The sequence below is a fragment of the Mya arenaria genome, chromosome 4, assembly GCF_026914265.1.
Source record: "Mya arenaria isolate MELC-2E11 chromosome 4, ASM2691426v1".
NCBI lineage: Eukaryota > Metazoa > Mollusca > Bivalvia > Myida > Myidae > Mya > Mya arenaria.
The window spans coordinates 38,705,873-38,721,149 of record NC_069125.1 but is presented as its reverse complement, the minus strand read 5'-3'; the positions used below and the strand labels follow the sequence as shown (position 1 = coordinate 38,721,149).

General features: G+C 36.5%; 2 protein-coding genes across 2 annotated transcripts; both read right to left on the bottom strand.

Annotated features, from left to right (window-relative positions):
• Window positions 1–2,988: 2,988 nt before the first annotated feature.
• On the bottom strand, window positions 2,989–8,736 carry LOC128232247 (uncharacterized). Its single transcript, XM_052945698.1, has 5 exons — window positions 8,707–8,736; window positions 8,026–8,101; window positions 6,299–6,418; window positions 5,786–6,058; window positions 2,989–5,346 (listed from the first exon to the last, which is right to left on the bottom strand). Exons 2-5 carry the CDS (start codon window positions 8,099–8,101, stop codon window positions 3,089–3,091), a joined length of 2,727 nt encoding a protein of 908 aa, XP_052801658.1. The 5' UTR covers window positions 8,707–8,736; the 3' UTR covers window positions 2,989–3,088.
• A 651-nt stretch (window positions 8,737–9,387) lies between these two features.
• On the bottom strand, window positions 9,388–14,600 carry LOC128232305 (uncharacterized). Its single transcript, XM_052945786.1, has 5 exons — window positions 14,348–14,600; window positions 13,201–13,281; window positions 12,410–12,532; window positions 11,889–12,164; window positions 9,388–11,464 (listed from the first exon to the last, which is right to left on the bottom strand). Exons 1-5 carry the CDS (start codon window positions 14,421–14,423, stop codon window positions 9,537–9,539), a joined length of 2,484 nt encoding a protein of 827 aa, XP_052801746.1. The 5' UTR covers window positions 14,424–14,600; the 3' UTR covers window positions 9,388–9,536.
• Window positions 14,601–15,277: the final 677 nt, after the last annotated feature.

Genomic DNA, 15,277 nt, shown 5'->3' with positions numbered 1-15,277 from the left:
TTGTTGTAGTAATAGTAGTAGTAGTTCGCAAATGTGCTTATAAAAACACGTACTTATTAATTTATTGTTGTTATATAGTTGTTATTTATGTTTTCAAATGTGCTTCATTCATTCATTTAAAGATGTAGTAATATCTATTCATGATTGTTAATGTACTTTTAAACTTATTATGAAATATATTTTTGAAATGAATAAATATTGCATTAACTCATATAAAACGTCTCCGTTTTCAATAATAAGCATATTATAAAATATGCTAAGTATATATTACACTTACCGATTCAGTGCTGCTGTGTAGTTGTACTCATCCCCGACACAAGCACACTTTATACACGCAAACTTGAGATGACGTTGGTCCCAAGACTTAAGCTCAAGCTTGCCCATTTGACAACATGTACGATGGCACCACAACTTACAATTATCACAATAAATTGAGTCAAGTGCACAAGCCTCAAGGCATACACTACACGGAAAAGTTCCCATTTTATGAACAAATACAGCAGAAATATACAGAAACAATTAATTATCCTTTTAAATATCCAAATATAATAAAACAAAATACACAGAAACAATTAATTATCCGTTTAAATATCAAATAATACGTATATCCAACACTACATGAAAAATACATACTACATAAAAATAAAAACATAGCAATGACAATTGCCATTTCTGATACATTTTATACTTACCATATCTTCTCAAATTCTTTTTCGGCATAAAATAATTACTGCCATTGTACTAAACTTCTTTAATTTTACCGCCGAGTATGTTATGTCAACTTTCTCGGATATGTGATGTATCACCTTAACCGCTAAATGCGAAAGTAACGGCACGTGAGAGTCGTGATCCTCGTCTTTGATAGATATAGATCAAAGACAAGAGTAATTATTAAACGATATTATAGAACTAATATATTGGATAGTGGTTACTTACAGTAAAAAACACACCAATATATTGCATCTCAACTGATTCAGATATTAGATCTAATGTTATATAAGAGATCTCGACTAAAACGGATTAAATGATACTGATGTAAGTAAATAAAACATAAAAACATTAAAATATAATCATCGGACACAAGCAACTACTGTATTAATTTTAAGATACTTGATTGAATTTATTTCTTTACACTTTTCTTTCCCAAATACTGGATTTCACTTGTCAAAATGTGGATTTCACTTCGCTTTCAGATCTATTTTCAATATATTTATCTAACTTCTTCATTTTTTGACCAATTCCATTTAAATTTGAAATATAAACCGATGATAATGCCTTTTCAATTATCTGTTCAACAAAAAAAAAAATGTTAAAAATAAATGAGTTATGAGTGGATTTCACGTCTCAAAAAGTGGATTTCACTTGTCAAAATGTGGATTTCACTTCGATTTCCGATCTTTTTTCAAAATAGGTCTATAACTTTTTTATTTTTAGACCAATTCCATTTAAATTTTAAATATAAACCGATGATAATGCCTTTTCAATTATTTGTTCAACAAAAAAATAATTTGTTAAAAATAAATGAGTTATGAGTGGATTTCACGTCTGAAAAAGTGGATTTCACTTGTCAAAATGTGGATTTCACTTCGATTTCCGATCTTTTTTCAAAATAGGTCTACAACTTTTTATTTTTGGATCAATTTGGATAAAATTTGAAATATAAACCCATTATGAAGCCCTTTCAATTATTTGTTCTACAGAAAAATTAATTTGTTAAAAATAAATGAGTTATGAGTGGATTTCACGTCTGAAAAAGTGGATTTCACTTGTCAAAATGTGGATTTCACTTCGATTTCCGAAAAATTGCTCTAACTTCTTCATTTCTTGATATATTTCAATAAAATTTGAAATATAAACCCTTCATTAGGCACTTTCCAAAATGTATACAAAAAATAAGAATTACTAATTAATTAAACTGAGTTAAGAGTGGATTTCACTTCTCGAAAACTGGATTTCACCTAGATTTCCGATCTATTTTCGAAAAATTGCTCTAACTTCTTCATTTTTTGACCAATTTCAATAAAATTTGAAAAATAAACCCTTTATGAGGCACTTTCTAATAAATATACAAAAACAGAAAATTATTTATTAAAATTAATGAGTTATAAGTGGATTTCACTTATCGGAATCTGGATTTCACCTCGATTTCCGATCTATTTTTGGAAAAAAATGAAAAATTGCTCTATCTTCTTTATTTTTTGACCAATTTCAATAAAATTTGAAAATAAACCCTTCATGAGGCACTTTCTAATATGTATATAAAAAAATAAATTATTCATTAAATTAACTGAGTTCTGAGTGGATTTCACGTTTTGAGTGGATTTCACGTGAAATCCACTGGATTCCTGTATCACCCCGCACCGAAAATAAATGACTCGGTTAAAATCTACTATTATTGTTACTTTCAAAAACAACGAAGTCCAAGTTCTTGTAAAATAATCTAAAGTTCTTTAGAGGAGAAACCTTAGTATGGTTCATGATGACATTTTTCACACTCGATCGGGAAGCGTTGATGGGGAATTTCATTGTTTCCCGATAGTGCTTTTATCATCCACTGTTTAAGACAGTCATAGAATCACGTTCAAAATACAAGACAAGTTTTACGTGTAAAAAAAGAAAAATACAGATTTATGTTGCACCGACGTCGGTAGACGTGAAATGGTCTAGTTTGCTCAAATTGTTTACTCTGAACGATGACATTTTTTGTGCTACGCTGACGTGTTGATGTTCATCGAAAGTGAGCCAGAATATTGTTTTCCGGATTGTGATATGAAATTTTTGTACACCATCAACTTGTAACCCTTCTTGACGAATAAACAGCTTGTTGCACTAAATTCAAGATTTTGATAATTTGTTACTGACTGTACGTCGTTGACGTTGAGTTGAGTAAAAAACGAACCTGGCAATGGGCTGTGTGTTGGATATATAAACTGGGTCCAAAATTTCCCCAGATATGCTTTGTCAAAATAACAACGGCATGCCAGCATGTCAATATGTTTGCATTTATTATCCGCATTAAATAATTAATCAAACAATCATAATAAATATAAATATAACATTTCAAAAGTAAGCACAAAAGGCTAGTTTTTCATGGTCGTCTCAAATTTGAGGATAAATCAGAGAATATTTGAGACAACTGAAGGCTTTGCGTCCTTATCTGCTCGCCAGAAACAGAACTCGTTGATTCCGGTGGACGTTCTATTCTTGGTATCAACCCACCGCTAAGTGTTTGTATTCCACCTTGTCTTTGACCCGGAGAAGACGAACTAGTCGGTTCATCAGAGGCAAAAAAAGTACTTAAATCTACATCCTGGAATTGGGTGACAGGTTGTCTGGCACCAAGTGAAATATCTGCCCATTCATCCCCAGGTTCCGATCCACCGATGGGACCTAAACCGATTGGTTCTCCTTGATTCGATTCGCCAAGGGGTTGGCCCAATGATGGCTGTAAGGGAACACCCTCGTTTAAGCTATTACTAGATGGCTCTGACGTGTCTGTGACAGGTTGGTTCCCAAATGTTTCTCTTGCAGAAATATTATTCACTAATAGTGGTAGTTGTCCACCGATATGGCCTATTGACGGTGATAGTGGTTCACTGGGATGGCCAATCGATGGCTGTAATGGTTCGCCGGGATTACCAATCAATGGCCATAGTGGTTCACCGGGATGGCCAATCGATGGCTGTAATGGTTCACCGGGATGGCCAATTGATTGCTGTAATGGTTCACCGGAATTACTTATTAATGGCTGAAGTGGTTCACCAAGATGACCGATCGATGGCCGTGTTGGTTCACCGGGATGCCCAATCGATGGCCGTATTGGTTCACCGGGATGCCCAATCGATGGCCGTAATGGTTCGCCGTGATGCCCAATCGATGGCCGTAAAGGTTCACCGGGATGGCCAATCGATGGCTGTAATGGTTCACCGGGATGGCTAATTGATTGCTGTAATGGTTCACCGGAACCACTAATTAATGGCTGAAGTGGTTCACCAAGATGACCGATCGATGGCCGTATTGGTTCACCGGGATGCCCAATCGATGGCCGTAATGGTTCACCGGGATGCCCAATCGATGGCCGTAATGGTTCGCCGGGATGCCCAATCGATGGCCGTAAAGGTTCACCGGGATTGCCAATCAATGGCGGAAGTGGTTCACCAGGATGACCGATTGATGGCGGAAGTGGTTCACCAGGATTACCGATTGATGGCTGAAATGGTTCACCGGAATCACCAACTAATGGCTGAAGTGGTTCACCAGGATGACCGATCGATGTTGGAACTGGTTTACCGGCATGGCCAAATGATGACTGAAGTGGATCACCGGGATGACCTATTGTTGGCTCTAGTGGTTCACCAGAATGGCCAATCGATGGCTGTAGTGGTGCACCGAGATGGTCAATATTTAGAGGTTCACTAGACCCATGCTTTTGATGAGTTCGATGAAACTGAATATGCTGTCTTAATCCGCCAAGTATAGAATTAATAAATTCTGTACGTTTTATGGGAGGAGGGGAATCTGATTTTGAAAAACCGAGAGGTTCTCCGAAATGGTTGATGTCTTTAATTCCAACTCTTCTAGATGACCCGAGGGGAATACCACTTCTATGTCCAGCGATTGGGGTCTCATTTTCAATCTCTAAGAGGGGCTGTCCCTTATTGGCATCACTTGTAATAGCCAACCTTGGAGGCCAGAATCTAGCAAGTGTCTCATCTTCTGTTTTCAAACTATTTCTCCGATCTTTGGTATCGCTTGCACCAGGTTTTGCAACAACATTTGACAGGAATGGGTTGAGATCAACTGGAACAAAGTTCATTGGTATACCAAGTGGTATGCTTTCTCCTGGACCTAACTCCATGCCAGGCACCAGGGGGTCACCGATATTAGCAATTGAATGTGTTTGGTGCAATGGACTTTCTAAGCCTAACCTTGCATTGGAATGGTTGACAAGTGGGGTTGACGTTGTTTCGTTGGTACTTTGAGGCACTGGATTTGGAGATGTGGCTGATGCTTCAGTTAAAATATTCACATTATCAGATTGAGGTAAAGATGCATTTGATATACTCCCGTCAGAATGTGTTAAGTGTATTTGTGAATTTATATTTAAATTGATACTATCAATTAAACTATTAGTTTTGTTTTTGGCTCGGTCTTTTCGAATTTCCCTTAATTTTACAATTTCTATAGCCCTTTTAGCTGCTGCAATTCTCGCATCGAGTTTAACTTGTTTTTTCCTGATTTTTTCAATCATTTTACGTTTCTGCTGTTCCCACGATGATAGCTGTGATTTTGACGAAGAGTCTGATGAGTTGGTCGAGTTTTTCAGATCACCAGCAGCTACATCAACTAAAAAACAAAACAGAAACTTCTTGCTAAAAGAGGAAGAGAAGACATTTTTCACTACTACTTGCATACATAAAGAACCATTGAAAGTTATTAAATCAGTATCAACAATAAATATTTTTTTGTATTTAACCCTAAGTCTGAAATAACGTTTTGACCTTTTTTCAAATCACGAATTAATGTTTAACGTTGTTTGCACACACTAGTTCATGTGATTATTCATGATTCATTTTTGCAAGTATTTGACCAGTTTATAACCATACCATGAGTACATTGTTAAGATTTGATAATAAAAGCACGAATTACACTTTGGCAAATGATTGTTGTTTTAGATGTTATTAATGAACATCTGTTTGACCCTTATTCAACATTATGACTGGACCCTGACTATTGGTACATTAGCAAATGTATATTAAAGTGTATTTTGACCAATGACGGATACCTGTTTGCAGCATATTCTGTGATGGCAATGATGGTGGCGATGGCAATAATTTTTCGGTTTTGGCTTTTATTTTTTCCAGCAGCCTATTTTCCTTCTCCCGTAGTCTTTGACGTCGAAACATGCGCCGCTGCAGCTTCCGTTCCGCACCCTGCCGCTGGCGGGCAGCTTTGAGGCTGCCTATTGTTGTTGTTGTGGCGTCCGGGTTGGTTGTGGTATCTTGAAATCGCCGTCTGTTCCACCTCCCCAGTAACCGCCGTGGTAGTCGTGGGATTGCTTAAGAAAGATTAGTTGTGGGCAATTACCATTAAATTGGTACTTTCAAATGAAACAAGGGAGTTTTCCTTATGCATACTATATAATATGTTGCTTAGATCTGCTTGGAGCAATACCTCGAATATGAACTTACGAATGATCTAACGGCCACCAAAATGTGTCTCAAATCGTATTCTACTGGCACGTGTACTGTGTAGCGAGCGTTGTTATTGCTGGCACGTGATGGAAATGTTGACTTACCCGGAACGAGCGTGGGAGTGGTTGTTGAGCTGACACCAGTTCCCGTACTTTGTTGGGTAGCATTCAAACGTTGCATCCTTCTGTTTCCCATTGCCGATATTCGTTGGGACGAGATAGGAGCTTGAGAAAGAAACGGTTAAATACAACCATTTTTATTACCCATTTCACTGTGAGCTTCAGAATATGTAGGGTTATATAGCTTTTAACGATACTTTTCTTTTGAATCAAAAACTATCATAATTGGATAAAACTGCAACGTTATCAATCTGATAACGCGTCATGTCACGTATACATGTTTATAGCAATTTAAGGTTTTAAATACACCATCTTAAACTTAAAAAATAATTACAAACATGAATGCCGGAAATAAAATAATTCTAAAATGATACAAATAACAAAAAAGAGGTTACTTAATATATAATTATATACACGTATTATTGCGTGTTTCACAAGTCATTTATCTCACTAGATGCTATATCGCATTGAAAGATTCTTTAATCAACATCGCCATTGAATGAACGACAATACTCTTCTGAGTTATGAGTGTAATAATGTTAAATATACATAGGCGTATTGTCTCTGGCAACAAGTGTACCAAGTTTCAATTGATCATCTTGAACGGTGTTAGAGTTATGAGATATGAATAATATTAAATTTGGCACAACACAAAGGCTATCATAGTACCTCGATTGTTTTTTTTTTCTTAGAAAGACGGAATTTATGTTAGTATGGGACAGTTTCAGCGGCAAAAGTATACAAGTACTAACGACCTTGACCAGCCTGTCCAATAGAAGGAGTGAAACGGGCTCGTGACATTTGTGACAATGAACGCTCGGGAAGATTGCCAACTGAAACCATTAATTTTATACTGACTCTGATGCAGAAGCGTGACCAGTTTTATTGTCAAGCCTGTTGGTGGTGAGCTTAACATATTAGTCATTGTGGTCCGGTGTATGTGCGTGCGTCCTCTCGACCTTAATTTCGTCAGTGATTCATTTCGGCTTGTCCGTGCTGTAACTTAGCTATGAATTGGAGGATTTTAAAATAATCTGGCCCATATGTTTGCCATATGCCATGTGTAACATTGTATATAAGTCAAAGGTCAAAGTCACCCTCAATGGTCATTGGTCAAGATTCGGTGTATCCTGGTTTGTCCGGTCCGTAATTTGGTTATACAGTAGGATATTTTTAAAATATATCATCTCGAGCAAGAGCTATGCCTTTATGTCAAATGTCAAGGTAATGATGTTTTATCTTATGGATTGTTTGACATTACTGTCATAACTAATCAACTTTCCAGTAATAACATTCAAGGTCAAATTGCAGAACTCAAAGCTACACTGAAGAGCTCGACATTGCCGTTTCGCCGACAAAAAGTTTATAAAAACTCAAAATCATTTTAACTTAATTACATATAAATTACTCATTTAGATTATTTTTGTGTAATTTCATTTTTTTTTTCAAAAGCATATTTTATATGTAACGGCTGCATTTAATGGGCAAAATAACCGATTAACACTGACAATTTTCCATTTGCAGTTTAGTCTTATATATGTGCCAAATAAATCTTTATACAAATTTATTAGAATCAGGTTTATAACACGAAATGAAATTTAAAAAAAAAACGATCTTTTAGTCGCTGTAACTGATGACCATTTATCCTTTCCGTTAATTTTATATCATCTTTATTTTTACTAAAATAGACAAAGAACGAGAAAAAAACTTACTCCCTTGTCCATTCGTGGAAACAAAAACTATAATCCAGATCACGGCATGGCACAACATTGCAGGAAAAGACAGCATCTTGAAACCAACAAAACTATTCTAATACAACACTTGGTCAAAGGCGCAGCAACATTCATTTAAAACTCAATTTGCCGTGCAAATATAGTGTTACAAAGCGTTTATTAATAATTGCTTGTTTTTGCTTATACCGTCACATTTTCACATAACAATTAAGTGTATCTTAGGTGCCTTTTCGTTCATTAGTCAGATCGTATCTACGTAACTAATCAGTCCTCAGATCAATGTCGCGTGCTCAATCATGGTGATTGTTCAATAGCGAAATCTTTACATTTACGTCAGGAATCTAATTAATTTGGATGATACATTTTAAAACATATATATAAATTACATGGCTACTTAAATTAATTAGTAATGAGTATTTACATTGCGAGTTTATATCTCTGAAACAATTAAACGCGCATTAGTATAGTGCAAGGTCATGTTTAATATAATGAAATAATAAATCTCTTCAAAAAGATGGAAGAAATGATGTTTATACGGAATCTTTTAATAAAAACAACTTTGAAAACAGCAGATTTTTACTGATTTACAGAAAAGGTGTGTATATACATGTATTGAGGAACATGTTCTCTATATATTAGGCGTAGTTGAAATACACTCACTTTGATATTAAAAATAACCTCCTGCGCAAGGTGCAGCAAATGCACCCACTTTGATATGAATTAAAAATAACCTCTTGCGCAAGGAGCAAATACGACCGATTTGACAGCTAGGAATTAAAAAAAACACTATTGGCTTTGCTGTGGCAACACTTCTAACTACTAACACATTTCTACAAACACATATTTCATAAGAAGTTTCTTCTGGCATTCACTGTTAATATAACCTTGTAAAGAGTGAATGATATTTTCAAGATACACAAATTAAGTTCCTCTCCGCTTAAATTATTACCAATCAAAACGTGTTATTCGCTGTGAATTAACCATCGCATTTGATATACAACATTATCTTGATCCTAAACCTAGGTCGAAATCAATCTACCTCAGCTACGATGAAAATGGCGTTTTAACGTTATTAATTCTCATCTTTCATTATGAGTATCTATGATCTGGATTTAAGGTGTATTTCTAACAGAGATACGTTCCAACGTAATCATTGAGGTCGACATAACATGAATTAAGTAACTATTAAATTATAGATATAGATTCATTACCATTAAAATACCCTTTCCATGTTGTGGTACGTACGACACGTTCACTGTTCAAAAAGAACGCATAAAAGTGCTCTCATTTCTTCAAACATAAACGAGACGCAATGAAACGTTTACAAAATTTATATCAGAATATAGCGTAGCATAATGAAACAAAACGAATGTTTATAAATCTGGTAATAAGTAAGTATTACAGGATATCTATCTATCAAATAATTAATCAAACGATCATAAATAAATATAAATATAACAATTCAAAAGTAAGCACAACAGGCTAGTATTTCATGGCCGTCTTAAATTTGAGGATATACCAGAGAATATTTGAGACAACTGAGAGGTTTGCGTCCTTATCTCCGCACCAGAAACAGAACTCGTTGATTCCGGTGGACGTTCTATTCTTGGTATGAACCCACCGTTAAGTGTTTGTATTCCGCCTTGACCTTGACCCAGAGAAGACGAACTAGTCGGTTCATCAGAGGCAAAGGAAGTACTTAAATCTACATCCTGGAATTGGGTGACAGGTTGACTGGCACCAAATGAAATATCCGCCCATTCATTTTCAGGTTCCGATCCTTGTGTGCCACCGATGGGACCTAAACCGATTGGTTCTCCTTGATTCGATTCGCCAAGGGGTTGGCCCAATGATGACTGTAAGGGAACACCCTCGTTTAAGCTACTACTCGACGGCTCTAACGTGTCTGTGACAGGTTGGTTTCCGAATGTTTCTCTTGCAGGAATATTACCCACTAATGGTGGTAGTTGTTCACCGAGATGGTCTATTGACGGTGATAGTGGTTTATCGGGATTGCCAATTAATGGCCCTAGTGGTTCACCGGGATGGCCAATTAATGGCCCTAGTGGTTCACCGGGATGACCAATTAATGGCCCTACTGGTTCACCGGGATGGCCAATAGATGGATGTAATGGTTCGCCGGGATTGCCAATCAATGGCGGAAGTGGTTCACCAGGATGACCTATTGATGGCTGAAATGGTTCACCGGAATCACCAATTAATGGCTGAAGTGGTTCACCAGGATGACCAATCGATGGTGGCATTGGTTCACCGGAATGGCCAAATAATGGCGGTAGTGGTGCACCAGAGTGACCAATCAATGGTGGCATTGGTTCACCGGAATGGCCAAATGATGGCTGAAGTTGGTCACCGGGATTACCTATTGTTGGCTCTAGTGGTTCACCAGAATGACCAATCGATGGCTTTAGTTGTTCACCGAGAAGGTCAATATTTAGAGGTTCACTAGACCCATGCTCATGGTGATTTCGATGAAACAGAATATGCTGTCTTAATCCGCCAAGTATAGAATTTATAAATTCTGTACGTTGTATGGGAGGAGGGGAATCTGATTTTGATAAACCGAGAGGTTCCCCGAAATGGTTGATGTCTTTAATTCCAACTCTTCTAGATGACCCGAGGGGAATACCACTTCTATGTCCAGCGATTGGGGTCTCATTTTCAATCCCTAAGAGGGGCTGTCCCTTATTGACATTACTTGTGATAGCTAACCTTGGAGGCCAGAATTGAGCGAGTGTCTTATCTTCTGTTTGCAAACTATTTCTCTGATCGCTTGACAATAGGTCTTTGGTATCAGTTGCACCAGGTTTTGCAACAACATCTGACAGGAATGTGTTAATATCAACTGGAACAAAGCTCACTGGTATACCAAGTGGTATGCCTTCTCCTGGACCTAATTCCATGCCAGGCACCAGGGGGTCACCGATATTAGCAATTGAATGTGTTTGGTGCAATGCACTTTCTAAGCCTAACCTTGCATTGGAATGGTTGACAAGTGGGGTTGACGTTGTTTCAATCATCGTATGTGTGGTAATTAGAGGCACTGTATTTGGAGATGTGGATGATGCTTCAGTGAAATTATTCACATTATTAAATTGAGGTAAAGATGCATTTGACATACTCCCGTCCGAATTTGTTAAGTTTATTTGTGAATTTATATTTGCATTGATACTGTCAATTAAACTAACAGTTTGGTTTTGGGCTAGGTCTTTTCGAATTTCCCTTAATTTTACAATTTCTATAGCCCTTTTAGCTGCTGCAATTCTCGCATCGAGTTCAACTTGTTTTTTCCTGAAATTTCCAATCATTTTACGCTTCTGCTGTTCCCACGATGACAGCTGTGATTTCGATGAAGAGTCTGATGAGTTGGTCGAGTTTTTCAGTTCACCAGCAGCTACATCTGGAAAAAACACACCAGAAACTTCTTGTTAATAGAGGAAGAGATGGCATTTTTCACAACAATTTGCATACATAAAGACACATTAAAAGTTATTAAATCAGTATCAACAATATACATGTGTATGTATTTAACCCTAAGTCTGAAATAACGTTTTGACCTATTTTTTCAAATCACGAATCAATGTTTAACGCTGTTTGCACACACTAGTTCACGTGATTGTTCATGATTCATTTTTGCAAGTATTTGACCAGTTTATGAAAAGAACCATACCATGATCACATTGTTAAGATTTGATCATAAAAGCAGGATTTATACTTTGGCAAATGACTGTTGTTTTAGATGTTATTAATTACTATGACTGGACCCTGACTATTGGTACATTAGCAAATGTGTATTAAAGTGTATTTTGACCAATGGCGGATACCTGTTGTCAGCATATTCTGTAATGGCGATGATGGTGGCGATGGCGATGAATTTTCGGTCTTAGCTTTTATATTTTCCTGCAGCCTCTTTTCCCTCGCCTGAAGTCGTTGACGTCGAAACATGCGCCGCTGTAGCTTCCGTTCAGCAACCTGCCGCTGGCGGGCAGCTTTGAGGCTGCTTATCGTTGTTGTTGTTGTGGCGTCCGGGTTGGTTGTGGTATTCTGAAATCGTCGCCTGTTCCACCGCCCCAATAGCCGCCGTGGTAGTCGTGGGATTGCTGGATTAGTTGTGAGAAATTAACATTAAATTGGTACTTCCAAATGAAACAAGGGAATGGTCCTTATGCAAATTATATAATCTGTTGATTAGATCTAGCTTGGAGCAATACCTCGAATTTATGAACTTACGAATGATCTTTCGGCCACCAAATTGTGTCTCAAATCGTATTCTACAGGCACGTGTTGCATTGTACTGTGTAGCGAGTGCTGTTATCGCTGACACTTGATGGAAATGATGACTTACATGGAACGAGCGTGGGAGTGGTTGTTGGTGTGCTGACACCATTTCCCGTACTCTGTTGGGTAGCATTCAAACCTTGCGTGCGTCTGTTTCTCATTGCCGATATTCGTTGGAACCAGGTAGGGGCTTGTGAAAAAACAGTTAAATATTACCATAGTTATCATCCATGTACGTCACTGTGGGCTTTAGAATATGAAGTGTTATATAGCTTTTTATGATAAAACATTTCTTTTGAATCAAAAACTATCATTATTGGATAAAACTGCAACGTTATAAATCTGATAACGCGTCATGTACCGTATACATATATACAGCAATTTAGGTTTTAAAACAAATACACAATCTCGAACTTATAAAAAATATTACAAACATGAATGTCAGAAATAAAATAATTGTAAAATGGTAAAAATAACAAAAAGAGGATAATTAATACATTATTATATACACGTATAATTGCGTGTTTCACAAGTTATTTATCTCACTAGATGCTATATCGCATTGAAAGATTCTTTAATCAACATCGCCATGGGGTGAACGACAATAGTCTTCTGAGTTATGAGTGTAATAATGTTAACTAAACATAGGCGTATTGTCCCTGGCAACACGTGTACTAAGTTTCAATTGATTATCTTGAACGATGTTAGAGTTTTGTGATATGACAATTGCTAAGTTTGGCACGACGAGTACATCAACACCAAGGCTACCATAGTCTCTCGATTGTTTTTTTTTCTTAGAAAGACGGAATTAATATTATTATGTGACAGTTTCAGCGGCAAAAGTATACATATACTTACCACCTCGACCAGCCTGTCCAATAGAAGGAGTGAAACGCGCTCGTGACATTTGTAGCAATGAACGCCCGGGAAGATTGCCAACTGAAACCATAAACTTTATGCTAACTCTGATGCAGAAGCGTGACCAGTTTTATTGTCAAGCCTTCTTTTGGTGAGCTTAACATACTGGTCATTGCGTTCCAGTGTAAATGTGTGCGTCCTCTCGACCGTAATATCGTCAGTGCTTCTATTTGGCTTGTCCGGGCTGTAACTTAGCCATGCATTGAAGGATTTTAAAATAATCGGACCCATATGCAATACCATTGTATATAGGTAAAAGGTCAAGGTCACACCCAAAGGTCATTGGTCAAAATCCCTTGTATTTTTGTTTGTCCGGTCTATCATTTGGTCAAACATAAAAGTCATTACGATCTTTTTAACATAAATTATTAAAAACTTCCCGTGAGAAGACGTCGTGTCGCATGCAAGACATGTCTTAATGTCAAAGGAAAGGGTCACACTCATGGGTCAATTGTCAAAATGCTTTTCGTGACACGTTTACGATTCGTGTTTGTAGGTCAGGGTCACACTCAAAATTCCCTGTATTTATTTTTTAATATGAGAAAACGGGGTCTCGCGAGCAAGAGCGATGCCTTTACGTCAGTGGTCAAGGTAATGATTTGTGTAACCTTTTTCGGATTGTTTGACATCACTGTCATAACTAATTAATCAACTTTCCAGCAATAACATTCAATGTCAAAGAGCAAAACTACATTGAAGAGCTTGACATTGTTCACGTTTCGACGACAAACATCTAGTTTATGAAAAATATTATCTTGATTTAATCACACATAAATTACTCATTTAGATTAGTTTTTGTAATTTCATGTTGCTGTTTTTTCGAAATCATTTTTATATGTAATGGCTGCATTTAATGGGCAAAATAACCCATTAACACTGACATTTTTTCATTTGCGGTTTGCTTTGATATATAAAAATATACCTTCATACTAATTTATTAGAATCAGGTTTATAACACGAAATGAAAAAAAAAAAAACAATGATCTTTTAGTCGCTGTACCTAATGACCATTTTTCCTTTCCGTTTATTTTATGTCATCTTTATTTTAACTAAAATAGACAAAGAACGAGAAAAAAAATAAACTTACTCCCTTGTCCATTTGTGGAAACAAAAACTATAATCCAGATCACGGCATGGCACAACATTGCAGGAAAAGACAGCATCTTGAAACCAACAAAACTATTCTTATACAACACTTGGTCAAAGGCGCAGCAACATTCATTTAAAATTCAATTTTCCGTGTAAATCTAGTGTTACAAAGCGTTCATTACTAATTGCTTGTTTTTGCTTTAACCGTCACCTTTTCACATAACAATTAAGTGTATCTTAGGTGCCTTTCCGTTCATTAGTCAGATCGTAACTACGTAACTAATCAGTCCTCAGATCAATGTCGCGTGCTCAATCATGCTGATTGTTCAATAGCGAACACTTTACATTTACGTCAGGAATCTAATTAAATTGGATGAGACACTTTAAAACATATATATAAATGACATGGCTACTTTAATTAATTAGTAATGAGTATTTACATTGCGAGTTTATATCTTTGAAACAATTAAAAGCGCATGTATAGTGCAAGGTCATGTTTAATGAAAAATGAAATAAAAAATATCTTCAAAAAGATAAACGGCGTAGAAGGAATGATGTTTATACGGAATCTTTTAATAGAAAAACAACTTTGAAAACAGAAGATTTTACCGATTTACAGATAGGATGTGTATATACATGTTTTGAGGCAACTTGTTCTTTGCATTTAGGCGTAGTTGAAATACACTCACTTTGATATTTAAATAACCTCTTGCGCAAGATGCAGCAAATGCACCCACTTTGATATGAATTAAAATTAACCTCTTGCGCAAGGAGCAAATACGACCAATTTGACAGGAATTAAAAGAAACACCCTTGGTTTCGTTGTGGCAACTACTAACATATTTCTACAAACACTTACACATTTCATAAGAAGTTTCTTCTGGCATTCACTGTTAATATAACCTTGTAAAGAGTGAATGATATTTTC